At 38.9% G+C, this 27,562-nt stretch overlaps 1 protein-coding gene across 3 annotated transcripts; it reads left to right on the top strand.

Annotated features, from left to right (window-relative positions):
* The first annotated feature begins 3,024 nt into the window (after positions 1 to 3,024).
* Positions 3,025 to 26,588, top strand: LOC123755368 (probable methylmalonate-semialdehyde/malonate-semialdehyde dehydrogenase [acylating], mitochondrial). 3 transcript variants are annotated; one of them, XM_045737925.2, is made up of 11 exons: positions 3,025 to 3,149; positions 7,036 to 7,167; positions 9,195 to 9,344; positions 11,782 to 11,860; positions 13,187 to 13,341; positions 17,479 to 17,691; positions 18,044 to 18,195; positions 19,745 to 20,021; positions 21,323 to 21,502; positions 23,312 to 23,410; positions 26,221 to 26,588. In XM_045737925.2, the coding sequence occupies exons 1-11, from the start codon at positions 3,117 to 3,119 to the stop codon at positions 26,320 to 26,322; spliced, it is 1,572 nt and encodes a 523-aa protein (XP_045593881.2). In that variant the 5' UTR covers positions 3,025 to 3,116; the 3' UTR covers positions 26,323 to 26,588. The 3 variants fall into 3 exon arrangements, with proteins under 3 accessions (XP_045593881.2, XP_069183736.1, XP_045593882.2); XM_069327635.1 differs by lacking the exon at positions 3,025 to 3,149 and having other exon boundaries at positions 7,100 to 7,223; XM_045737926.2 differs by lacking the exons at positions 3,025 to 3,149; positions 7,036 to 7,167 and adding an exon at positions 7,255 to 7,279.
* The last annotated feature ends 974 nt before the right edge of the window (positions 26,589 to 27,562 follow it).

Genomic DNA, 27,562 nt, shown 5'->3' with positions numbered 1-27,562 from the left:
GATACCTGATCAACCAGGCTGTGACTCATACGTCAGGCTGCGAGCAGCCGCGTCCAACAGCCTGGTTGATCAGTCCAGCAACCAGGAGGCATGGTCGACAACTGGGCCGCGGGGACGCTAAGCCCCGGAAGCACCTCAAGGTAAGGTAGGGCCCTAGGAGATTCGAACCACGGATCCCACGCGTGTTAGGCAGAGGCTCCATCCATTCAGCTATGAGTAGTCTTAATAAAAATAGATTCCAAAAGCAACTACGACTGCCCAGCTGGAATTTTCAGCTTTCCTTGACTACTACTGAATCTCAGAGGAATTAGTGAACTACTCCCGCGTCACCTGGAAATACACATTTAATGTTTATTTTCACGGAAGTGTGGATCACAATTTAATAATAATAATAATAATAATAATAATAATAATAATTATTATTATTATTATTTATTTATTTATTTATTTATTTATTTATTTATTTATTTATTTATTTATTTATTTATTTATTTATTTATTTATTTATTTATTTATATACAAGAAGGTACATTGGGTTTGTGAGAATACATTGGATAGTACAGTAATTGCACTCTTGTAAAGCCACTAGTACGTGCAGCGTTTCGGGCAGGTCCTTAATCTAACAGATAATTTTAAGTAGGTAAATTCTATCAGAATTAATAAAATGATAACAAATACATTGCAAGAAAAAAAATGAGATGAGAGATATTAATAAGTATATTAAAGCACATTGGTATATTAAAGCTCTGATTGATTACATTGACAGCTTGATTGGTAATTTAAACAAGATTAATAGACACCATACAGCAGATTGACAGCACATATAAAAAGACAGCAATGATCGCAATGATAAAGATGTTCAGATTGGGTACATAAAGATTGGGAGATTGGGTAGCAATAGATACAGTGCAGTTTTAAAGCAAAAGGTAAAAAACTATTAAGATGAAATTAGGTACTTTTTAGTATTGTTTTTGAATGATGCAAAAGTTGGACAGCTTTTCAATTCAATAGGGAGTGAGTTCCATGGACTGGGTCCCTTTATTTGCATAGAGTGTTTACACAAATTAAGTTTGACTCTGGGGATATCAAAGAGATATTTATTTTTGGTGTGGTGATAATGGGTCCTATTACATCTGTCCAGGGAGAGTTTCAGAGCAGGATTTGCATTTAAGAACAGGGTTTTGTAAATGTAGTTGACACAAGAGAATTTGTGGAGTGAGATTATGTTTAGCATGTTTAGGGAGTTAAACAAGGAGGCTGAGTGTTGTCTGAAAGCAGAATTTGTTATTATTACACTCGCCTGGCGTTCCGCGAGCGCTATGTCATGGGTTCGTATCCTGGCCGGGGAGGATTTACTGGGCGCAATTCCTTAACTGTAGCCTCTGTTTAACGCAACAGTAAAATGTGTACTTGGATGAAAAAACAATTCTTCGCGGCAGGGGATCGTATTCCAGGGACCATAGGATTAAGGACTTGCCCGAAACGCTACGCGTACTAGTGGCTGTACAAGAATGTAACAACTCTTGTATATATCTCAAAAAAAAAAAAAAAATTATTCTGATAGCAGATTTTTGCTGGGTAATGATGGACTTGAGGTGGTTTGCAGTGGTTGAACCCCATGCACAGATACCATAATAAAGATAGGGATAGATTAGTGCATAATATAGAGAGATGAGAGCAGAGTTAGGTACATAATATCTGATTTTGGAGAGTATACCAACTGTTTTAGAGACTTTCTTAGTTATGTGTTGTATGTGGGTACTGAAGTTGAGTCTCTTGTCTAGGAATAGGCCAAGAAACTTTCCATCATTTTTATTGCTAATGTTTACATTGTCTATCTGAAGTTGAATTGCATTTGTAGATTTGCTTCCAAATAAGATGTAGTAGGTCTTTTCTATGTTAAGTGTTAGTTTGTTGGTTGACATCCATAAGTGGACTTTTTTTAGTTCATTACTAACAACATTATTTAGTGTATGTGGGTTGGGGTTAGAGTAGATGAGAGTAGTATTATCAGCAAACAAAATAGGTTTCAGAATGTTAGAGACGTTAGACAGATCAGTGATGTAAATAAGAAATAAGAGAGGTCTCAAAATGCTGCCCTGTGGCACTCCAACGGTTATTGGTAGAGTGGGAGAGGTTATATTATTGATGGCTACACATTGGTGTCTATCACTAAGATAGGATTGGATATAGTCCAGTGTATGGCCTCGAATTCCATAATGATGGAGTTTACGTAAGAGGTAATTATGATTAACAGTATCAAAGGCCTTTCTCAGGTCAATGAAGAGTCCAATCGGAAACTCATTTTTGTCAAGGGCTGAGTAAATTATATCAAGGAGACTAATAATTGCATCGTTGGTACTCTTTTGGGAGCGGAAGCCAAACTGACAGGGGCTAAGAATGTCAAATTTTACGAGGTAGACGTAAAGCTGTTTGTAGATAATTTTTTCAAATATTTTTGATAGTATGGGTAGGTTAGATAATGGTCTATAATTGTTTATGTCTGCCGGATTACCACCTTTATGAACTGGTGTTACTCTATAATAATAATAATAATAATAATAATAATAATAATAATAATAATAATAATAATAATAATAATAATAATAATAATGCCGAAACATTGCTGCAGTTTAAAATCCAGCTCAGTAAAATCATTAGGACTTTGACAAGCCACCGGCTTCCTGTCCTCGTCGAGACCACTAGTGACATTGTGGGCCACTCGAGTAAATTCAGGAAAAATCAGGTTGAATTTAGCGGGTAAAGGGTTGGGCGAGGACACACCTCCTTCTCCACCAATCACTTCGCAGCATTGCTTGCCAAGGGGCCTCCGCTGCTGCTGTGCCAAACGTAAGTATTATATAAAGCTTTTGCCTTATTTCTTTTCACAAATAATATTAATACCTAACCTTTGGTATATAAAATATAGTATAAAAGATTTACAACACATTAAATTATATTATAAAGATATGAAAAAGATAAAATATTATGATAATTTTTTGATGTGACTTTAATTGTTTACAGTGCGTTCTACAGCAGGCACCCTGAGAATCAGCTGTTGTCGGCGGGAGGCGGAGGCACTTACTGGCACTTACTGGCACTCACTACTTGTTGCAATGGCGACCACACGGCTTCTTCAGTCCTTTAAGGTACTGTGAATACTAAATGCATCACTTTGTTATTATTCATTTTTATTCTGCAATGTAGTCGAGGTGAAGAGGCATCCTGTAGCTCAGTAGTTTACGTCCTCGGCTTACACTCGAGCGAGCCGGGTTCAACAGGACAGAAGTGGTTAGGCACGTTCTCTTTCACCTGATACCTCTGTTCACCTAGCAGTCAACAGGTACCAGGGAGTTAGGCAATTGTTGGCATCCTGAGGGAAGGTCTGTAGTTGGCTTGACCCTGACATTAAAAATCATTAAAATCTCTTCTGTGATAGGCCTATATAATGTGTTTCAACAATCTATGGTAATAACCTTTTGCTATTAAAGAAAATGTGTTGGATATCTGTGGTAAGTCTTCTTGGTAATACTGTATATATATTCTTTTTTGCTTAATTTAATCTCGTCAAGATTTTGTAATTTAGTGTCGTTTAAGAGTAGGGGTCTAATACCTGAGAAACGTTTGAAATTTCTCTTTATCATCACAAAACCCAACTCAACCTTCAATCCCCCAACCTAACTCAACCTTCGATCCCCCAACCCAACTAAACCTCCAATACCCAACCCAGTCATAAAACCCACACCTAATCCAGCTTCCATCACCCAATCTCTAACCCTTAATCTCCAGCCATATATCTTCACACCCAACTCATCCCCTACAACCTCCAAACTCAAACTTGCACCAAAACTATCCTAACCAAGTTGAACAGCATAAAATGGATAGAATACAACGAATAAAAGTTGTTGTTTTAATTTTAGTGTGTATGAGGTGCGTGTGATGTCATAATTGTATTGCCAGCACAGGCTTTGGTTCCTGCTGGTTCAAGGATATCAAGGGTAGTTGTGCTGCGTCATTAATACTCTTGAAAACCACCCTATGCTAGGCAATCCCAGGGCCAAGCAAAACTAATAGAAATGATTTTATTTTATAGATCTACTGCATTGAGGTGTGTGATAGTACTAACGTAACTAGGTGGCATCTTGGAATCTATTTTGGAAACTGCAACATGTAGTTTTGGAAAGCTAACTATAGATAATGCACTACATAATGATAAGTAGGGGAAAAGAGAGAGAGAGAGAGAGGGATAGTGTGTGTGAGAGAGACAGAGAATGTGAGAGTTCTCACAGAGTGAGAATGTGCTAGAGTGAGAGACTGTGTGAGAGAATGAGAGAGAATGTGCAAGAGAATGTATGAGAGTGAGCGAGTGTGTGCAATAGAATGTGCAAGAGTGTGAGTGAGAGAATGTTGAACGAGAGAATATTGAGCAAGAGAATGTGAGAGTGAGTGTGTATGGGTGTGAGCGAGAGTGATTGAGTATGAGAGAGTATATGAGAATGAGTATTTACTATTTTTGCTATTAGCTCTTGGACCCCACCTTTTTAACCAATCTATTTTCCCCTATTATTCCTACTACATATATTTCTCTCTAACACACTCATGCGCACTCACACACATCCCCAGGAAGCAGCCCAGAGCAGCTGTCTTAACTCCCAGGTATTAATTTACTGCTAGGTGAACAGGGTATCATGGTGAAAGAAACTGCTCATTTGTTTCTGCCTTGGCCAGGAATTGAACCCGAGCCCTTAGGACTATGACCTCTGAGCTCTATCCATTCAGCTGTGTTGCCCCCTAGTGTGAGAGACGGAGGGAGGGAGGGAGGCTGGGCTGGGCTGGGCTGGGCTGGGCTGGCTTGGCTTCAAATAATTGAGGTTGGATAATAGCTCTTGCTTGTACAGTACCTATTCCTAATATGATAATTGTTTAGTTTCAAATAATAATTTCACGAAATAAATGTGTCTAGGGGCAGGTTTCAGATGAGCTGATGTAGGATAACAGCTCATCCTTGCAGTTTCACTAATGAATGAATCCTGGTAATAGGCAAAAAAAAAAGTGACTGCAATTGGGGGAGAGATAGAGTAAGATAGTTTGATAAGGTGAGAGAGTAGGTGTAATAGGGAAAAATATGCTTAAGTGGGTGTGAGAGACCAGTTATAAAAGAGAGTTAGTCATGAGCTGTGTGTGTGTGTGTGCATGAGCTGTGTGGAACAATGTTGCCTTGTTGATGCGGCTAGTGACTCAAGGTCATGTGGTGCTTCAGGATGTTAGGAGGTGGTGATCATACCTTCAATTTTGGGGGATCTGATATTCATATTTCATATATACAAACAGATTTCCAGGGTCTGGCTATAGTGTACATTATCATGCAAAGCAAAATGATATATTAGTCACTAAAATAGGGGTTATTAGGGCCTTCTTGTCAGGCCAGTGGGGGAAGTTTTGCAACTGATGGGTATTTTTTCTGTTTATTCTTGTTTATGCTCTTGATATCTTGAGTTATGCTTATGTGTCTTGTATTCATCATACTTAATTTCTCTTAAGATTGGCTGGATTGTAGTGGGTATGTCGGCCACTGGGCTGCCTCAAGCTGCAGCTTTTTAGATCAAGTTCTTACAAGACAAGCCTGGCAACAGGCCAGGGAGGGAAGAACTCGAGAACCCACTCCAGGTGTACTCCTAGATATAAGAAACATTGTCTATACATAAGTTGCCGAGATACAATAACATTAAGTTGTATGGTATAAGTCAAAATTGTACTACTTGGCACAGTCAAATTTAGTTTATGATGTTTCTATTAAGCAACATGAGCTAACTTGGCTTAAGTGATATTGTGGGATTTGAGCGTTCAGTATATAGGACCAAATTAAGTTTTTTTTTTTCTAATTGTGGAATCATTTGAAAAAATGCATTTCACTGGCTTTTGTAGCATGGCTAGTGATATATCCAGTCCTGCACCGGACCCAATTTATAATGCATAATCAAAACAAAAAACATGCAAAACCTTATGTTTATCTCATCCTGCTTGTCTTGCATGCAATTTCTTTTAAGAGAGAAATATTTATATATTTATTTATAGTATGTTTTTGTCCAGTTGCTGAAGAGCATACATGTAGAAAAATGATATTACGTGTTTACCAGTGGTTGCTATTTTCTACTGCCCGGGCTTGTCCTAGAGCCATGCTCGGCTGATGATAATTGAATCTCTGAGACCGTTTCTTGCATTGGGCAGTAGGTGCATGTATCTTTTATATCCCGGATGACTCGGCACTTCGTGTTAGGATAATTAACAAATTATTGGTTTAGTTATATGTTACTTTTACCTTAATAATAATAATAATAATTTTTATTATTATTTAGAAATACAGTATACACAAGAGCATATTACAGTGATTAACACGGACAGAAATTGTTTATTACATAAAGCCACTATTATACAAAATATTTCAGTTATGTCAACTTTGATTTATGCCGTGCCACAATAAGGGTGATGGCTTCTTGAAGTAAAAGATGTACATGATTGTACCCTATAAATATTTTTCTTTTCAAGTCGTGTTAGTGTATATCACTGTGAAGCTTATGATTGATTCTCCTGCACATAAACACTTTAACTTTTTGTATTTTCCTGTACCCTGTATAAGTAAATACTGTATCATGTTAACTACATTATCATATGACCATACAGTACTTTTATGTACTTTCGAGCCTGGCCCTAGGCCGGGCTCGGAGAGTAGAAGAACTCCCAAAACCCTCTCCAGGTATGCTCCTGGTATATACAGCACTATATATATTAATTATGAGACATACCTGCTTGTTACTTTTAGGATTTGCCAAAAACACTGTGATTATTGACCGTAATAAAAATATTGATGCATTGCTGTATCATGTAGGTATACAATATAAATTAACATATATATGTTTTTTAGAAATATATATTAATTTTTGTTTTTATTATTAAGGTTTATGATACAGCAGCACTATAGTTAGAATAGACTATTAATATGTAATACATGTACTGATGATGATTTTTTTTTTTCAGGCTATCCCAAGACTGAGTTTGTATAGGAATTATAATGCTGGTGCGGAAACCACAAAACTCTTCATTAATGGGCAATTTGTTGAAAGTATAACTAAAGACTTTATTGATGTCCACAATCCAGCAACGAATGAGGTGAGCAATGCTGTCGCGTATTGTATATTGATGTCCATAATCCAGCAATGAATCAGGTAAGCAATACTGTCGAGTATTGTATATGGATGTCCATAATCCAGCAACGAATGAGGTGAACAATGCTGCTGAGTATTGTATTTGTTAACAAATACAAATATAAATAATGATGCTTAGTTTAGTTTAGCATTACTTATTTTTTTTAGAAGCTTTCATGATTTTATAGCTAAATTTATTGTGGCTCAAACTTCTTGTTAATTATGTTAAAAAAAAAGAGAATAAAAGACATATAATATCATAATTTTATTATGCGGGTATTTTAAATTTCCATATTTTTGACACCCCTCAAGATTGTTTCAGATGTTCTTACTGTACCCAGCAAGTGACTTGGCATAGTAGCGCAGTGGTCTATGTCCCCAGCTCGCAACTGAGGGACCCGGGTTCAATCCCTGGGTGGCACAAAAATGGTTGGACATGTTTCCCTTTCACTTGATACCTCTGTTTGCCTAGCGGTAAAATAAGTCCATGGGAGTTAGGTGGTAGTTGTGAGTAGCATCCTAGGGGAAGGTCAGTAGTTTGCCTAGAGGGGATATCAATAAGACGAAGTACAGGCTTATTTGTGTCTTCATGGTTGCTCTTAAAATATTTTAGTCAACTTTTTATGTTTAAAGTTTGATGATTTTTTGTTGATAGTTCCAAATATTGTACAGTAGATAATAATAGAAATAATAATAATTTATTCATAAGAAAGTACAAGGGGTTGATGAGATTACATAAGATTGGTATGTGTACATTCCTGCAAAGCCACTAACACGTATTGCATTTTGGGCAGGTCCTTAATATAACATATCAGGTAAGACGAAAAGATACATTGTAGCTAGGTTTTATATCTACAAATAACTACAATATAAATTGACCGAGGTGATTACACTGGTAAAGATATAGGTCTTAAGTACTAATATTGGAGGAAGTGGGTGGTACAAGATAGTGTGAGTTTGAAGCACAAGGTTGGAAACTGAGTATGAAATTAGGTCCTGTTTTTCCATTTGAATAGGGCATATGCTAGACAATTGTTTAATTTGTCAGGGAGCAAGTTCCAAAAACTGGATCCTTTTATTAGCATGGAGTGTTTGTACAGATTTAGTCTGATTCTGGGGATATCAAAGATATATTTATTTCTGGTGTGGTTCTCATGGGTTCTATTACACCTATCAAGGAAAAGTTTCAGGTCAAGATTAGCCTTTAGGAACAAGATTTTGTACATGTAAATAGCACATGAGAATGTGTGGAGTGAGTTTATATTTAGCATGTGAAGGACTTAAACAGAAGGGCTGTGTGTTGTCTGAAGACAGAGTTTGTTATAGAAAGTGTTAAAATGTTGTTTCACTGTTAGAGAAAGAAAGTTAAGAAGCATTGTTCATAATACATTAAGCAGCATACTACAAGGGAAATTGACCACGACATTTCAGAGAATTGCAAGACATATTGAACTTGGATTGAGATTGATGTAATTGTTAAAAACAAGAAGTTTGTAGGAAAAATTTGAAATAACCTGCATTGAAATATTGTATTATTTGGCTATTGAATACACCGATAAATGTTTGCTTGTAACGTTAACATAACATATAACGCATTGCTAGATATACCTGAATATCTAGCAATTGTATAACGGTATATCTATATACCTGTATATTTAGCAAAAGTATAACTATATACCTGTATATCTAGCAAAGTATATCTAAATACAGGTACCTGTATATATAGCAATAGTATATCTATCAATGTATGCCTGTATACATAATGTGAAGAGAAATATGAATCTAGAATATATGCATTAGTTTAGAAGTTGAATAATAGTGAAGAAATTAAAAGGGTAGATGAAGTTGATGGTTGTAAGGAGAGTTTATAAGCATCAAGAGTTGAGTGCAGTGTGAGATATTAGTGGGACTCCTCTGTTGTATTAGGATATGACACGTAAGGCTTTGAACTGAGAAGAGATGACATTTATACTGTAACATTTATCCCCGTAGATTGTTACACGAGTGCCTAAAGCAACTCAAGGTGAGATGCAGGCTGCTGTTGATGCTGCTAAAGCAGCCTTCAAGACTTGGTCGGAAACCTCAGTTCTCACTCGCCAGCAAGTGATGTTCAAGTACCAGCAGATCATTAAGAACAATATTGTAAGTCAAAATCTGGTTCCTTTCAAAACTTTCTTTTAGAGAGCAATGTGTTACTCCCTCCCCCAACCCTCTCTCTCACTCTAACCCTTCCCCTCTCTCCCTCCCTCCATCCATATTTCTCTTTTTATCTTTAACTCTTAAAACTGCAGTTAACATTATGTATTATGGGCCAAGTTGACAATATTGAATATTATGGCATTGATGATGCTTTTCACCTTTGTATCACTGTTTATTTATTTATTTATATACAAGAAGGGTGAGAGTACATAACATTGGTGTTTGCGCTTTGCATTCTTGCAAAGCCACTTAACATGCATAGCATTTCGGGCAGGTCTTTAAGCTAGCTGATAAACGTAAAAGTAATAATAGGTACAGTACATTGTCTGAATGTTGTACACTGACTGTTGAGGGGTTTACCCGAATTTACCTGAGGGCCACTAATACTAGTGGCCTCAATGACGACAGGAAGCTGGCAACTTGTCAAAGGTTCTCCCATTTGCCCTGATTTGCCCTGATGCAATACCATTTTTGTAAGTGTTCATGGTATTGCCCAGTAGTTATGAGAGATCACTGCACGTCCTTCAACTTCTTGGTCATCTGACGGTGTGCTTTTGATAAAAATAAATTTTCTATATACTGTACAGGTGCACCTTCAAAGTGTAGCACTTTGCAATTCCAAACCCATTTTTGGCTATTTATCATCAGATTTTCTGTATTTTCATGTAAAACTCAAAATGAAAATTAAACAGGATTTTGTTTTAAATATGCTTAATAGCATTGTCAAGGCATCAACTCTTTCTCCTAATGTTGTATTAAAAATGTGATCAATGCCTTTTTAAAAGATTAAAAAATGAGTTCCCTGTCTTTTTTATTTTTTGCACTCTTTATGTGCAAATTTCACAACAAAATTTTTATTTCATCTGTTTCATATGATGAACTACTACCAGGCGTACCTGTCTGTAGAGAGATTTCTCCCTCAGTGCCTGTAAATCTCAAGATCCAGCCGCCTTAAATCTTTTTTGAAGAGTAGACCTTGACACCAATGAGCCAGACACACTGACTTTCCACCATCTACAACTCTTTCTTTAGCTCTAGATTTTGTGTAAAATATCTTTGGAACTTATTTTAATAAATAATTAAAGATGTATATCATAATCACTTTCAGAATAATATTTCTGGCACTTTCTCAGGCCTAAACTCTGACCCCTCCCCTACTGAACAACATAAAATTTCAAGAATGTAAAAAATGTAGAATATGATCTGCAGGAAATTACTTTGCCTAATGATCCTGCAGAAAAATCAATATTTTTTTATATTTTTAATTTGAAATTTGGAGGGAAGCTCCAGTGGCCGAATTTGGTCCATTGTTACAGGGAGGTCTGGATTTGAGAGGTCGTGCTATAAATGATCTATCCGAAGGGATGTAGAATCATTTGAACATGTTTATAGATGGTACTAACCTCTGGGCATAGAAGAACTCTTGAAACCCTCTCCAGGTATGCCATCTGCAGGTATCCCTCTCCAGGTTTGAATAAGTTACCCAGACAGAATAAATCTGGGCATAGAGAAGCCCAGCATAAGCCCATAAACATTAGCATAGAGACACAAATGGTAACTAACATGTAATGGGAGTGCAAAATAAGTGAAACTACATATTATGTGAAAAAGATGTTAATGAACTCGGTTTAAGAATAATTTAGGAGTGTTACTGGATAGTAACTTGTCACCAAGGAGGCTCATTAAATGCCAAACAAGAAAGGCCTACTTTACAGAATTTTTGGATGTAGAAATGCTTAAAAATCACAACATATTGAATTAGAGATCTAAATTAGAATTTGCAACAGTTATGTGGTGTCCATTTCTCAAAACAAATAAATAAGGTAGAAAGATGACTCCTGAACTTAAAAGACAAGTGCTATGATGAGACATTAAAATAAATTAAATATGCCAAACCTAATAGACAAGAAAATGAGGTCATATTGTTACTACATTAAAAAATCATGACAAATTATCAAAATTTATAAATATAAAGTTTGTAATTCCACCACATGGAGAACCATGGGTCTTTGGATTCAAGCGAAGAAAGCAATGGTACTAAAAAAAACATACAAAAATGTTCTTCTACAGAGTGGTAGGTGAATGAACTATATTAAACGAGAATGTAGCATGTGCCAAAACCATAGGCAGCGTTTTTAGTGTCGTATGACAAAATTCTAGGGAAGCTGGGACATGGCTATAGCTCTCAGCAACTATTCACTCACCCAAACACTCACATGTATGGTTCATGGAGAAGACAGTGAAGTAACAAACATAACTCATGCATTAAGGCCTTAGTACTGCTAATTTAGTATGGCGATAAAATACAACTTTTGTATTTTCTGCATTTCCCCCTTTTAATTGAGTTTTCCATGTAATTGTGTCGTAACATTTCTTACAGCATGATATAGCCAACACCATTACACTGGAGCAAGGGAAAACCTTGATTGATGCTGAAGGAGACGTGATGAGAGGCCTCCGTAAGTATTGTAGTAATTTACTAAAATTTTTGTAATTTTCTGGTACAAAAAAAAATCCGGTTTATGATGCCTTTAGTAGTTGTACTCGTAATAATACTGATGATACTTCTTATGGCTCTTACTGATTTTCTCAATACTGATGATTATTATCAGAATACAGTATTTTTTCATTCATATTTCTTATCTATAGTTTGCACTCTTTACTAAGTGTCATTTGGTCTTCTGAAGAGGGTTTCCAGCAAATTTTTATATGTTTGATTTTCTTCACCTCAGGAACAGGTTTTGTTCAGGTTTCACCTCAGGAACAGGTTTCTTCACCTCAAGTCTTGCAGGAATATTAGTCAGGGTGAAGTGGTAATGAAGAAAATATGAGATGTTATTTGTTTATGAAAAGGGGAAATTTGTGATGAAACTTGAGTGAACTTGCAATGGAATATGCCATTGATTCCAACACTATTTCTGATGCATACAGTATGGAAAGATATGGAGCTTAACTTTAAAGATACTGTATATACATTTAAAATAATTGTTTTCTTACAATACTTTATCATGTTTAAGTTTGATTGTACAGCTGTTTTACAACATCGTTTGGTTATAATTATGTTAAAATTGGAATTAATGCATGTTGTATTATTTCTGATAAAAGAAAAACTCAAATGGTTGAGCATGTTTACCCAAATTTACCTGAGAGCCACTAACACTAGTGACCTCGACGAGGACAGGAGGCCGGCGGCTTGTCGAAGGCCCCCCTTCCTATTTGCTTTGATGATCTTTTTCAGCTGTACTCTAAAAGTTAAGAGTTTTGGCATTTACGGCTTCGGCGGGAAGGCGGTTCCATGAGTTTATACCTCTGTGGGTAAAAAAGCATCTCCCGTTCTCAGTCCTACTTTGTGGCTTGTTGAGGTCGAAACCGTTGCTCCTTGCTTGTGTTACAGCTGTTACATCTATACATAAACATGTATATACATATACATCTTGTGTTACATCTATACATATAAATGTATAGATGCCAGATGCAGTGGAAGCTTAGATGGAACAAAAGTGGGTCCAGTCTTGTGAGTCTGTTTACATGGAAATATGGAGCATTTGTAAGAATTATATTAATATCACTAGATTTAACATTCTCACTTATTTGAAGAGGATGTTGACCTCTGCTTGAATATGCATTTCTTTTTTTTTTTTTATCTTCCATTCAGTTGAGTAAATATTCTTTGATGATATCTTGGCCTATTATATTTTTATTCAATATCTTACAATATTTGAAAACATTAACTGAGTTCAGTTTTGAGAGAGAATTTGTTGTTTTATTATCTATACATTTTTCAGAGGTGGTAGAGCATTGTTGCAGCATCACCAGCTTACAACTAGGAGAGACGCTGCCATGCATTGCACGCGACATGGATGCTCATTCATATCGTGTACCACTTGGGGTGTGCTCAGGGGTTGCTCCATTTAATTTCCCGGCAATGATACCTCTCTGGGTAAGTTAGCTCTTGCTTTTATACCTGGTTTGGATAATGGACATTTGGCCAGGTGACCTTCTCTCTCTCTGAAACTCTTAGACTGCTTCAACCACTATTTGCGATTTCCTCTTGTAGGTAAATTGTCGTGTGTGAACCTTACGGGTTTTCAGCACTTTCCTTTCTGGCACACCACATGGTATGACTTTTAAATAGATGTGCCCTTTAAGGATTAAGTGAGTACTAAAATTTAATATGCATGGTTGTAAGACCGTAAGATATTTATAGGCCTAAATAAATAAATACAAAATTAGAGCAATATAGATAATTTGCAAAGTGTTTTAAATGAGAAACACTAACTTAGAGTGGAGATGGTAAAGATAATGGCATGAAAAGAAGTCAGTCCTGAATTTATCAATCTTTGCACTCGTTGTAATCATCTACCTGGCCTAATGTTCACACCCACACTTGAGGAAATAATTTACAAACGAATGATATTTTGTCTGGAAGGACTCGCTGATCCAGCAAACTCGGTCAACTCTCTCCTTTTTTTTTTCTGGCACTTGCTTATCACTGGTCATTCCAAGTTTTCCAGAAATATGTGGTTAAAATGTCTTTAAAAGAGACCATACCACACATACGGCATTTCCAGAATGCCATATGTGTAATGGAAATATCTTTAGAGGGAGGCCTGTCAAGATGATTCAACCTGCGCTCACTCCTAAAATGTCGCATTTTTAATGGAATTGACATACTGTAATGTATTTGTCAGACTTGTTGAGTTTTGTAAAAAAGTATTGCACTCTAATACTGGTATTAATGTTATCTGTCCTGAGCCCCTCCGGCTCCTTGGAGCTATACTGGGCTGATATGTATATATAAGACCATGGCATCAGTCAATTTGATTGTAGTTCTAGCCTACCGGGGACCACCATCCAGAACCTAGCCTCCTCAGAGAGGCACGAGGAGCAATGACATATAGAAACCCCCATATGGTTGGAAGCATTCTATGTCTGCCATCTACTGGGTTAGGCACCCAGAAAGGTAGGCATCCCAAAACAAACTCCACCTGGTTAAAATTGCTACCGAAAACCGAATTGTAAAGTAGAATTCCACAATCTGAAAACAAGCAAACAAGTATGACGTCACAACCGCTGCCATGTCGCAGACAGCGGCATGGCGCTGTTTCCTTCCCTGCTGTCTTTCCCTTCCCCTTCCACAGGAGGGGAAAGGGGGAGCCCCAGATCTTTTGCACCGGCTACCCAACGTCAGTTCTGAGGCTGATGTGTTGCATGGTGGTTGTTTGACTCTGGCTCTTGTCTCTGAGCAGTACTGTTCCTTTGTGGTGTTGTTCTGCTGTGTGGTGGTGTGCGAGCCAGTTGTTGTTCTTCTGTGTGGTGGTGTATGAGCCAGGAGTAATTCACGGAGTACTGGGGCTGCATGCGCCTAGGGCACCTTCCTTAAGTGCCCTGTAAGTAAAGCACTACCCTTGCGGCTTGGGGTTGCCTTCCACAAGTCGTTCGAGAACTACCTCCATAGGGTTATTTTGCTGCTCGGTGATTGCCCGCCTCTGATGTCAGCTAGGGTTTTCATTTCCATTGTTTCACCTTGGGTAGGAGATAGTATCGTCGCTGGTAGGGGGCGCAAGATACTGTGCAGCTTGTCACCTATTACACAGCGGCCGGTTCTGTTCCTCCTGGAGATGTACTTTTGTGTTTCATTTATTTAATATTTTGTTTTCATTTTTTGTTTATTGTCTGGTGGGGGGTCTGCCCCTTGGTTATTGTCCACCCTTTGTTATTCTGGTGGCCCCCCCACTTGGTCCCCGTGATTGTACACGTCACAGGGGTTCAGCTTTTCATAGATCTCTCGGTAGTTGGGCCAACCGGTTAGCAGTACTTTGCCTGGGCTTCATTAAGTAGTCAGCCTAAGGGCCTTGGAAAACCCCATTGGGGCTCATTGGTTCAGTGGATGCATCCTCTGGGGTCCCATCTCGCCTTGTGCGAGTTTGAAGCTTGCTCGGTCCCCTTATCTCAGGGTGACATTTACCTGTTTTACCTTCATCATGCTGTCTGTGGGTCATCTTGAGGTTATCTTGAGATGATTTCGGGGCTTTTTTTAGTGTCCCCGCGGCCCGGTCCTCGACCAGGCCTCCACCCCCAGGAAGCAGGGTCGGTGACACTTTTGACCCAGAGTCCTGCGAGTGGTGTTCCTTGCTGGTTCTCCAATTCACCCAGTTCACTAATACTGATACTAGGGTGCAGGGGGCATCGGCGTTGCATACACGGTTTCGGTTGCTGCAATGCACTAGGTTGGTTCCATCCGCACTCCCTCATCCTTCCCCTGCAGTGGTTTGTCCTGCTCCCACCCCCCACTGCCGCCTTCCAAATATCTGAGGGTTTCGGAGTCAGGGTAAGGTCTAGATGGTGGTGAGACTCGGGCGGTCTCGGGGGCTGTCCCTTCAGGTTTGGTGATAGAGGCATTCGAGACCTGCTCCTCTGGCTGGGGCTTTAGGGTCTGACTAGCGGACCACCCTGTTTCCCAGCTTTTCCGGTTGACTCTGCCTTTGCTTTTGGGGCAGAGGATTTTGCCTCGATAATAGACTCTTCCTCGTTTGAGCTCGATTCTCCTTTTCCCTATTGGGGTGTGTTACAAGGTCCTGGAGTCATCCTGGCTAGCAGACTGTCCTTTCTTTTTGTTGGGGGCGTGGCATTCGTTCTGTTGAACCTGCACACTTGAGTGGCAGGAAACTTCTACTGTGGTTCGGGTTTACTTGGGGGCGAGTTGGAGCACCTCAATACATGCTTGTTTGGCCCCGTTTTTCCTAAGGATATTGATCAGGTGCAGCTCCATGTGCAGGTTCCCACCCTTTCGTCATCCCTGGTAGCTGAGGATTTGCGTGCAAGGAAGCAATGGGCCATGGTTTTGCTTTTCTTTTTCCTACTCGAGTTGTCTTCAGACTGGCTTGAGAAGGATGTGGAGGCGCTGGGGACTGGGCCTGTGTCTGGTGCACTTGCCTCGGCGGTTCTGGCATCAGCTGCATTGTAGAAGTTGTATGCGCTGATTCTGAAGGAGGCGGTATCTCTGTTCTTTGCTTCCCACCTCGTGTGCCGGCAGGCTATGCTTGCTCATTTTCTGGAATCTGAGTGGGCTTTGGCTCTTGGATGTTCTAATTTTTGTCTGTTGTTGTTTGCGGATTCTGCAGATATGCAGTACCTGCAAGCGGTAACTTCTAGCTGTTGCCCTATGTCGGAGTTGTTGGTTCTCCGGGGTGGATGTGGGGGTCGCTCCCGGAGGGGGCCGTGCCAGGGTTCAGGGTTCCTCCAGTCGTGGTGCCAGTTTTGGAACCGGCGCTTCTTTCGGAACCGACGGCATCTGGTCGGCACTTCTTTCGGAACTGAAGACGTCTAGTCGGTACTGCTTTCGGAACTGACAGCGTCTGATCAACACTTCTTTTGGAACTGATGGCGTCTGGTCGGCGCAGTGATTGCTCTGTGCATCGTTTGGGTTCTCTTAAGGGCGTCGGCCCTTTTGCGGTTTGCACTGTTGACGGGGAGGATCAGTAGTTAAGCCATGAAGGGTGAAGGTGTGGGGTGGGGGGGGCATGATGTAAGTACTTACTGTAATGTATACTATATAAATATGGCCAGTATGCCTGTTCTCGAAAAAAATTATCATTATTTATAATTATATCAGCTATAGGTATTTCATTGTCGGGGATATGGAGTGCTACTCTTACCGAGATTCCCTATGTCAAGGGAGAAAGTATTTGGCCAGATCCAGTAGATCTTAATCTGATTAATTGATTGGCGTTCACATCACTCACTACGTATTGTAAAAGTAATTTGTTTGAGAAGATATGAATGAATGACGACATAGGCCTCAATTAGTTTAATCTACCTATTGTACAGCAAATATGGCAAAGCATTTCAACTGTGTGGAATTTTTCTTCATAGTGATATGTACTGTAATAGACTGCATTGTACTTTACTATTTTGTACTTTGTTAGTTTTTACCAGTAAGTGATAGTAAGTGATTTTACCAGTTTAGCTAAACACATGATGACTCAAGGATAAGAGCATAATACAAAATTATTACTTGGTGTATTCAATCAATTTAATGAATACGTAACTTTCGTCACATTGCTTCCCCTCACAGATGTTTCCCGTTGCGTTGGTCTGTGGAAATACCTATGTATTTAAGCCGTCTGAACGAGTACCTGGTGCAACCATGATGCTGGTTGAAATGTTGAAGGAAGCTGGCTGCCCTGATGGTGTTGTCAATGTCATCCATGGTCAGCATGAAGCTGTCAACTTTATCTGTGACAATCCTGACATCCGGGCTATTTCCTTTGTGGGTTCGGATGCTGCTGTGAGTATTTTGTATCTAAGGAAAGTAGAGTAATGATTATTTGGTAAATTTTACAAACACTATGCATATTAATCAAATGCAAGTTTTGGATGACATCTTATGATTTTTAATGGGATAATATTGGAGTGTTTCCTAAAACTTGCTAAAGGTGGCTTTAGTAATTGGGGAAATAATCTGAATTTTAAAGATGCGGAAAAGTTATAGAGTTGATGCTGGAAGGATATGCAGGAGAGGTTTTAGTCACTGTTGCTGATGCAAACTGCCATCATGGCTTTTGTGTATCTTAAAACTCTTCCTGTACACATATTTACTCATAATCTCAATTATGTAACTAATATTCTTATTTCAACAGGGTCGATATATTTATGAAAGGGGATCCATGAATGGAAAGAGAGTACAGTCCAATATGGGGGCCAAGAACCATGGAGTGATTATGCCTGATGCTAACAAGGATAGTACCTTAACTCAGCTGGTTGGAGCAGCTTTTGGTGCAGCTGGTCAGAGGTGAGGGTATGGAATTGAAGTGTGTATGCGTGCTGTGCTTGGAGCGAGTCAGTGAGATCAACTTCTCAGAACCCTTTCCAGGTATTCTCCAGGTATTGCACCGTGGAATGATACAAGAGAGAAACAAAGGGAAACACACCCAAAATTGTTCCTTTTCAAAGCAATTCAAACTGACTTCTTTTATTTTTGACAACATACAAGACATATACAAAACAAAACTGTCATAGAGGGCCAAAATTCCATGTGTAATTCTATGAAATACACAAATACTCTACCTACATTGTAATTGATCTTTTGTATATCTTATGAATAAAATATTCTTATTATTATTATAAATAGCCTATTAAGAGGCAAATGCTGTCTGAAGAATTCACAGAAACCCATAATAGAATTAACAATGGCAGTTAAGTTTGAAGGCTATAATAACAGCATTTATAAGTGTGATCGTGTAAATAGGCAATCTGTCATCCTACAGAGAACACTACTTTTCGCTCGTTTGCATTACATAAGGCCAAAGATTGTTGTATTGGATAATGGAAGCAGCTGGCGAAAATGACATATGGTCCCGTTTTCTGTTTTGGGGTCTTCGGTTTGGTTAGGAGAGGATACTTTAAACTGACCGTTTTCTTGACATTAAGAAGACTTAAGAGGATGTGCTGAGATAGGAATAGTATTTAATCTTTCAAGATCCTATGTTTATCTGGTGAAGGCTTAAGATACTGCCTAGTTCCAGCTGATGTTTAGTTTAGCTAATTTATTATGCACCCCATACCTATCCTGTGGGCGGTAGTGGAAAGGATTACAGAGGCACAAATTGGGCTTAAGGACTGAACCCCCACAATTCATTTAGCTAAGCAAATTACAACCTTGATGAGCTAGTTACAAAATTCATTGCACATTGTCCTATCAACAATGGGCTCAAGACCAACCACAAGATACAGTTTCTGAATTACACAACTGACATGTGTGGAGTGCTAGTGTCACAATTGATATGTTTATCCTGCACACCGCTCCCCATCCAGTGGGCAGTGGTGGATAGGTTACAATCACTTAGTTACTACCTACAGTTAGCAAACTGGGAATATTTGGCTAAGCTGATGAATGTCTTGCAATTCTTATTATGTCTTTGCTCTAGTATTGACATCCTGAGTAATTTTTAGGGTGTTTTTCATATCCCACTGCATGAATGGTGCTAAATAGTCTTCGCTGCTTGCTGCTGCAGTTTGATTGCAACTCTGCTTGCAACTCAGATGGTAATGTTAACCAAGAGAGAAATTCCGATCAATATGTTGACCAAATCTCACATCAGAAGATGGAGAAACGACGACGTTTCAGTCCGATCTGCACCATTAACAAGTCGTATGAGTCATACTGATCCCTTCTGATCAATATGACTCCCTGGCTTTTTGAAGTTTTAATAATTATAATAATTGTTGTAATTTTATAATTTCTATAATTTAATTTTAGGGTAATATGTATTCATTTTTATAATTTATTTTTAATTACTGTACAATATTTAGATTTTCTGGAGCATTGCATATTATTCCAGATGTATGGCTCTAAGTACAGCAGTGTTTGTCGGAGAGTCCAAAAATTGGCTACCAGAGTTGATTGAAAAGTCCAAGAAGCTTAGAGTGAATGCTGGCCACGTTGCAGATGCGGACTTGGGTCCGGTAATCTCCCCAGCTGCTCGGCAACGTATATGCAGCTTGGTGCAGTCGGGCATTGATGAAGGAGCAACATGTGTACTGGATGGACGTAATATTGTTGTAAAAGGATACGAAAATGGAAACTTTGTTGGGCCAACTATTCTGACAAATGTCACGGTAATATAATCTTCCAAGTTTTCACAATTTTACTAGTACATAGTACAAAACATTGTGACTTTTATTTTATAATATTCATCTTATCAGTGATATTAGCTATAAACATTTGGGAAAGATTTCAATGCTCTGAAGAATGATCAGGGTCTTCAAGCTTTTGACTGCAGTCTCTAAGTGAAGGAGGGATATGTATCAACAGAGGAGATATGAGCAAGTTCTTGAAACTCTTGGAACTTATCAAAACCCACAATAGCATATAAGCTGGAGAAGTTCAGACTCAGGAAGGGTATGGAGAAATATTTAGTTGGCAACAGGATGGTAGATGACTGGAATAGGTTGCTGATCAACATCATTCAGGCAAATGGTATTGCTAGTTTTTTAAACAGGCTTCATAGATACATGGGGAAGATGGGTGGGTCCAGATTGGTTCTGGCCAAAATCTCTACTATGCTTACTGTAGCTTCCAGTAAACAGACTGAGAGGGCGAGCATAGTGGTTTTGTGCCCAGTCCTGCTGGAAACAAAGTTTTTAGAGCTTTGGAAAAAAACTGTTCACTTGCCACAATGGTTAGTGCAGTCAGCTTACGATTGATTGTACCCTAATTTAATTTCTGAACAGGGCAAGACGTTAAGACATGTTTTCTTACACCCGATGCCTCTATTCACCTAGCAGTAAATAATCACATGGGAGTTGGGGGACTTTTGGATTGCATCCTGGGAATGATCAGGTCTCAATGAGCCTACCAAGTTTCCTGTTTCCGACAGTAAGAAACTATGACTAAAAATCGATATCTGTAATTATCAACTTTCCACACTTATTACTTCTTGGCCAACGTACCAAGATGAAACAAATAGATGGCCACAGTAAATGTGGTCAAGTTACTTAAACCTGGTAACCGCATTTCTCATGATTGTCTACTCGTTTGATCTTGCTGCATTAAGTGCCAAAAAAGAGATTTATGCAAAATCAGGATAATTTAAGAGGTGTGCAAGTTCAGGTGTACTGTGGTGGCTATCGCAGTATTTGACTGTAAAAAAAATATACAAATTCTTTTGCACCTTCATAATGTTTTAAAATGTATTCCATATTTTAATGCAAGAAATATCCTTGGCATCATATCAAGTGACTTGTACAGTACTGTAATTATGTAAAACCGCTCCTTTTAGCAAAAATTAATACAAAAAAGTTATTTTACATTCGTCATAAACTGTGAAATTATGCCCGCTAGAAAAATGTTATTGATTAAATTAACAAACATATTGATAGTGTACTCTGAAATAACTAATATTAAAATGTCCTTTTAGCCAAACATGACTTGCTACAGTGAGGAGATCTTTGGGCCTGTATTGGTTACTTTGTCGGTGGACACCTTGGATGAGGCTATTGAGATCATCAACACCAACAAATATGGTAATGGAACAGCCATATTCACCACCAATGGAGCTACGGCCAGGAAATTTACAAATGACATTGATGTTGGGCAGGTAAGACTACACATACTGTACTTGGAATGATTTTTTCCATGTTGTCACTAAATTGCAATTGTTATATAGGATGATGGGGGGATCTGGAAAGGAAGATACAGTAATATGAAAAAGGATCTTTTCGAAGATTCTCCTTAAGTTAATATCCCAAGTTACTTGATCTAATAAGGTGAGACAGGGGAGGGAGCCTTTGTTATTTTAAGCCCAAATTTCAGTTTATCATATAGGATTTCCTTAAATTATTTTTCTTTACCAAACTTATGTGAAGTTTTCAGTATAGTACAAATTATATACAGTACCACCAATGGAGCTGTGTTTACTGTATACTGTATTTACAATTTTGTAATGCACACATGAACATTTATAAATATTACCAAACTGATGTATGTCCTTAACAAGTTTACAATCATTTGGATATTGGGTGATCTTAAAAACTAAGAATAGAGACATAAATTAGTTATAATTTATTTAAATGTAAAAGTTTAAAGTGGTAATTGAACATAGCTTCACAGATTTGCAAAATGTGGATTGGTAGTTTGATCAATGTTTTAGTGTAGAAAATGTTAAACACACAGCATTGGAGGCACAAATAAGTTTACCCACAGTTAAAGGCTTTAAGGATAGAGTAAAATTTTCAGTGCATTTCTAACATGTCCCATATTTAACCACTGCACTGCTCAGAGTGCCTTGAGGCGCTAGATCAGGGATGTGCAGAGCGCCTCAGTGTGCTCGTAGGTATAGCGTAGGAGTCAAAACTCCCACGGCTACACGTGGTTCACATCAGCTTCCTTAGGGCTCTAGTTCTGAAAAAAATTGTGGGCAACATTCCGGATGTGAGAGTCTCAGTACTGAGTGAGCAACCATGGCTGGTGCACGCAACATGAGCTAACAGCACTGCTGTTCAGCTTATGACCACAGCATCGCCTAAAAATGTCAAAATATAAATGTAACTGGTATTATTTAGCCATGATAGTATTATAGAAGAGCCTGACTGTGATAAAGATTGTGTGCAATGTTCTGATATCAGTGAAAACAATGCTGTTCAAGATGTTTACAGTGTTAGCCACAGCACACTGTCATTGTTTGGTCCATCTAAGAATCTTGAAACGACTTCTCCCTTTTCCTTTACAAAATAAATTTGTTGAAAATTATTAATTTAAAGGATTTAGTGACCAAGATTCTGATCATAGCAGGATTGCTGTGATAATTAACAATGTGCGTAGTACTGTATAGAGGGAGGAGAAATCTTGGTGAGGAGGAAAGGTGGTAGTGTTAGCTGGCTGGTGTGTGGCAGCCACTCTTGTTTGGACTCACCATACCAGCTTAGTGTAAATACAAATTTAGATACTTATATATAACGTTTGTGTGTATATAGTATAATAACAGCAAAAGGAGTACGTTGGGAAGCACCATTTTGGTGAGGGAGGGAGTGAGGCTGTCATCTGCTAGCTGCTGTGTCACTTGTTGTGTAGTTTTTTGTGGCCACTATGTTGTTTGGACACCATACCAGCTAAGCTGTACAGTTATGGTGAACAATACATGTAGATACTTATATATAATGTGTGTTAATAGTTTAATAAAAACAATAACAATATGGTGGGAGGAGGAATGTTGGCAAGTGAGAGGTGTTGAAGGAGGGAGGCAGGTGGCGTCTGTTAGCTGCTGTGTCATGGCCACTCTTGTTGTTTTGACTCGCCATACCAACTTAGTGGTTCGTTATGGTGAACACATAACACGCTGAGACACACTTTCTTCACTATTTACATCATTAGTATTGGTTGCCAAGCATCATTATATTTTGATCAACAGGTTGGGATCAACGTACCAATTCCTGTACCTCTGCCAATGTTCTCCTTTACCGGGTCACGAGGATCATTCCTGGGCGATACCAACTTCTACGGTAAAGCTGTAAGTAAAACTTTTGGTTATGTGTTTGGGGTTGCCCCCTACACCAGGGTGGTGTGAGATCAGGATCTTAGTACACTCTTCCTATCCCTGTAACAACCAAGGAAATTACCGTTATCACTTTCCTGTTTAGTCTACCTCTCTCCCCCCTCTCTCCTCTCCTGCTCCCAGGCTTCTCAGTTTACAACAGAATAGAGAGGCCTTTCTCTGTTGTGTGTGATCAGAGAAGTTATTAGCCAGGTATCTCCTTGGCCTCCTGTCTACCTTTTTAACCTCCAGGGGTCCATACTAGGCCTTTACCCTTGTGGAGGTTTCCCTTATAATGTACTCCTTTACTTCTGTGTATTTATAACACTTTATTTTCCTTATTTCACCATCTATAACAGCACCCATCTGGCTATCAAGCGAGTTGTTACAAATTATGACTTGACTAAAAGTTAAGTTAATCTACTTGATGATGCCACCATCTTCACCTTTGATGAACATTAGTATTTTACAGTGACCGGCGGTGAAGGATACCAGCCACTGGGAGAGTTAAAGATGGCACAGGGGGAGGGGAGGAGAACACGGTTCAAATGGAGAACATTTGTTCCTTTTTCATGAATAAATGTTATATAGTGAGGTATAAGTAATTTATCAAATTACTTATACACTTAAAGAGTGCTTCCTGAAGAGAAGAGGAAGCACTTGAAAGAGTGCTTCCTGCTGCTTGTGTGTGATATGGAGTGAACAAGTTTTCTTGTCTAGGTTTTAAAGAGACTCAAACAATTGCTTATGGAGATTTGCATTGTATTTGGCTTTTCTCTAAACAGATGCAATAACAGGAGGGTGGTCTGTCAATTTTACAGGATCTGACATGGTACCCAACTGTAACCTACAATGTTTTGCTCCCTTTTCTGCTGATAAGCTATATGTAAATATTCTCAAAGTGTCCATACCCATGAGTATATTCCCAGGAAAGTATAGATTGTCCACCACTGTACAACCATGGGGTTGGATTTTATTATTCTCCAATTCAAAATTCAAGGGGCATTGTCCCACAATATCAATCTTTTGGCCGTTGACTGCAGTAAGTTGTTTATTACACAAATTAAGGCACACCTGACTGAAGGGCATAAATGCTTCTGATTTAATTAAGGTTACCTGACTTCCAGTGTTTAGAAAAACAGCCAACCTTTCCCCATTGACCCCTCACTTCGAAAGTAGGTCTGCCATCCTGTTTGGGGGTTCCTAATCTCATTTGGGAACTATCTGGCTTGGTCACTTTACTCTGACTTGGCCCATACCTCCACAATTCCAGCACTTCATATTGTTAGAATATGGTGTTTCCTCTTCTGTGGCTGAATAACATACTTCAGGGCCTTTCACCTTTCTACTAAAATATGCTACAGGGTGTGGGTTATTCTCAGTCACACTGAATTAAGCAGCCACCTATGGCAATGCCACTTGCATCAGTATGCACTTTCCACTCCTCCTCAAAATCTGGAACCGCTAACACTGGAGTCGTTATCAACTGAGCCTTTATTTTTGTGTATGCTTCGTCATGTTCATTAGTCCATACAAATTTTGCATTTTTCTTTGTGAGGTTCATCAGTGAGGCTGACGTCCTTGCTAAACCCTTTATGGCGACGGAAATACCCCGTTGTACCCAGAAATCTGCGTACGTCCTTCGCTGTTCGGGAGTTGGCATTTCAGCGATAGCATGACAGGAAACTGGATCAGGGTGTATTCCATCTGTGCTCACCTGGAACCCCAGACATTTGAATTTTTGAGATGCCAGAGTGCACTTCTGAGCATTCAACTTAAACTAAGCCTTATATAACAGCGACAATGTCTCGGTCAAATCACTGAGGTGCTCATCAAAGGTCCTAGAGTAGAGAACTATGTCATCCAGGTAGGCTAATGAGGGTTTACCTAGGACTGGACCAAGTATATAATTAATAGCCCTTTGAACAGATGAAACGGCCGTTTTCAAGCCGGATGGCATACATTTGAATTGGTATGTATGGATGCCATCCATGAATGCTGTCTTCTTTGTCCCTCTCATCTACAGGTATAGTCCAATAAGCTGATTTTGCAACAAGAGTGGAGAAGTACAGTACTTGACTGTACCAAAATTATCGAGAATTTCTTGAATTAACGGCAAGGGATATACATCATCTATCATTATCTCATTTATTTTTCGATAATCAACACAGAACCTATAGCTATCGTCCGGTTTACGTACAGGTACCACCGGAGACAACCAAGGTGACGTACTTGTCTCTATCACATCTTGCCTCAGCATCTTTCAACATTTGTCCCTAATAATTTGTTTTTCCTACTCCGGAAGTCACGACTGCCGCATATGAACAGGAAGGTGGTCACCTTTTGGAATTGTACGTTCTATTTGAGGCAACAGTTCTATCTCATCGTCTATTGTTGCAAACCATTTTGGAACCTTCCTCAATACCTCTCGTACTTGTTTCTTCTCAGCTGGTGGTATATGCTGTAAATAAAGGGCCACAATCAACTTACCTAGATCGCCCTTTTTCTGGAAGAACTAATACGGAATTGGTATTACTCTGGAATGGTTGACATACATTTACAAGGACCATAGTGCCCTCACTAGCCTGGGTTTGTTATCTTGAGAGGTGACGGGCACTAGGCATTCTCGTGGGAATTGGGTGTCCCTATATCTTAGGCCATGCCCAGCAGTTAGGCTTAGGTTCTGTGACTGGTCCTTGGGCCAATCACAGCACCTCCCTTTCCCCATTGTATTACTATTATTTGTATCTAACCTGATTATACAATTCATTAATTGTTGTTTCCAGGGCATCAACTTTTACACACAGCTCAAGACAGTAACACAAATGTGGAGAGAAGCCGATGTTACTCCTACTCAGTCTGCTACAGCAATGCCAGTTATGCGCTGATCACCATGTCGACTCCTCAGATGGGGTTTTGTATGCAGGGTGCTTGGCCACGAAATTTACTAGTTTTCCTGAGTACTGATTGCCTTCATATGCTGAAATGAAGACCATAAATGTTTTTACCAATTTCTATGTATTCTACATTACAAAAACTAAAAAAAAAAGTTTTGTACAAATTTAGCCTGTTCCACAAAATGGCATAGCTTAAATCAATTTCAGTAAAAATCATTGTAACATCAAATGTTTAAAAAAATATATGGTATTTACTCTATAGTGTATGATTACACATGATACCCTAATAAACTGAAAATTTACTTAACTCCAATGGCCTTAATGGGGACAGGAAGTTGTAGTTTCTTAAAGTTCCTCCCGTTATTCTCTAGGATTTTGCTTTAGACTGTTAAATGTCTTCTGAGAAAAAACAAATGGCAGTATTTACATCAGCAAAAGTTCAGAAAAAGTAATAATACAAATTGTGGGGAAATGATGGGGTATAATGCAAAAGTTTAATATTTACTTCAGGATGTCATTTCAATGAATGGGTTTATGAGTCATGGTTTTACATGTTTTTACAATTGTTAAATCTGCATTATATACGGGCAAATGTCGGGTAAAGAATATAAGTTATTACTGTTAAATATGGTATCATTGCCTTGAAATTTATTTAGCCATGTCATGTTGCAGGAGTTTCAAAACATTGTAAAATCACTCGGAATGCCAGTACAATAGAGAAAACTAATGGACGAGTCATGTCAAAGCCAGGTAAGGAACATTAACGTGTGTACACGAGTGCGGTTCAGGTATAAAGCAGTTGGAAGGTGGCAAGAGGGTTGTTAAGGAGCCAGGGAAAGGTCACCAGAAGGGAAGTGAACTATCAGGAGAAAGCTCCAAGCCATTACAACTATATAGTACTAGGAAGGGATCAGGATAAGGATTTGGGATGGGACAGGAGAAGGAATGGTGCCCATCCACTTGAATGGCAGGGGATTGAACACTGACCTGCATAAAGTTAGACCGTCGCTCTACCGTCTAGCCCAAGTGGTTGGACTAAAAAGGTCACAAGAAACATAGGCAGAAGGGTCATAAAGGGGGCTAGTAGGTAGAGGAAGGCTGTGAGGCAAATGGAGATTTAATGGTATTAGTGTGTACAATGTATTCGCCTAACTGTTGTTGGAGATCAGAGCACCTATTAAAGAGGGAGTACTGTGCAACCTATCAAAAATGATAGTCCATGTTGTATATA

The sequence above is a fragment of the Procambarus clarkii genome, chromosome 20 (assembly GCF_040958095.1).
Source record: "Procambarus clarkii isolate CNS0578487 chromosome 20, FALCON_Pclarkii_2.0, whole genome shotgun sequence".
NCBI lineage: Eukaryota > Metazoa > Arthropoda > Malacostraca > Decapoda > Cambaridae > Procambarus > Procambarus clarkii.
Note: the sequence above shows the minus strand (reverse complement) of the source record. Positions and strands in the feature narration are given on the sequence as shown.

Coding starts and splice junctions, on each gene's coding strand:
- LOC123755368 (XM_045737925.2), top strand. CDS start 3,117: ATGGCGACCACACGGCTTCTTCAGTCCTTTAAG. Junction 17,692..18,043: donor TTGTGGGTTCGGATGCTGCT/GTGAGTATTTTG, acceptor TTATTTCAACAG/GGTCGATATATTTATGAAAG. Junction 23,411..26,220: donor CCAACTTCTACGGTAAAGCT/GTAAGTAAAACT, acceptor TGTTGTTTCCAG/GGCATCAACTTTTACACACA.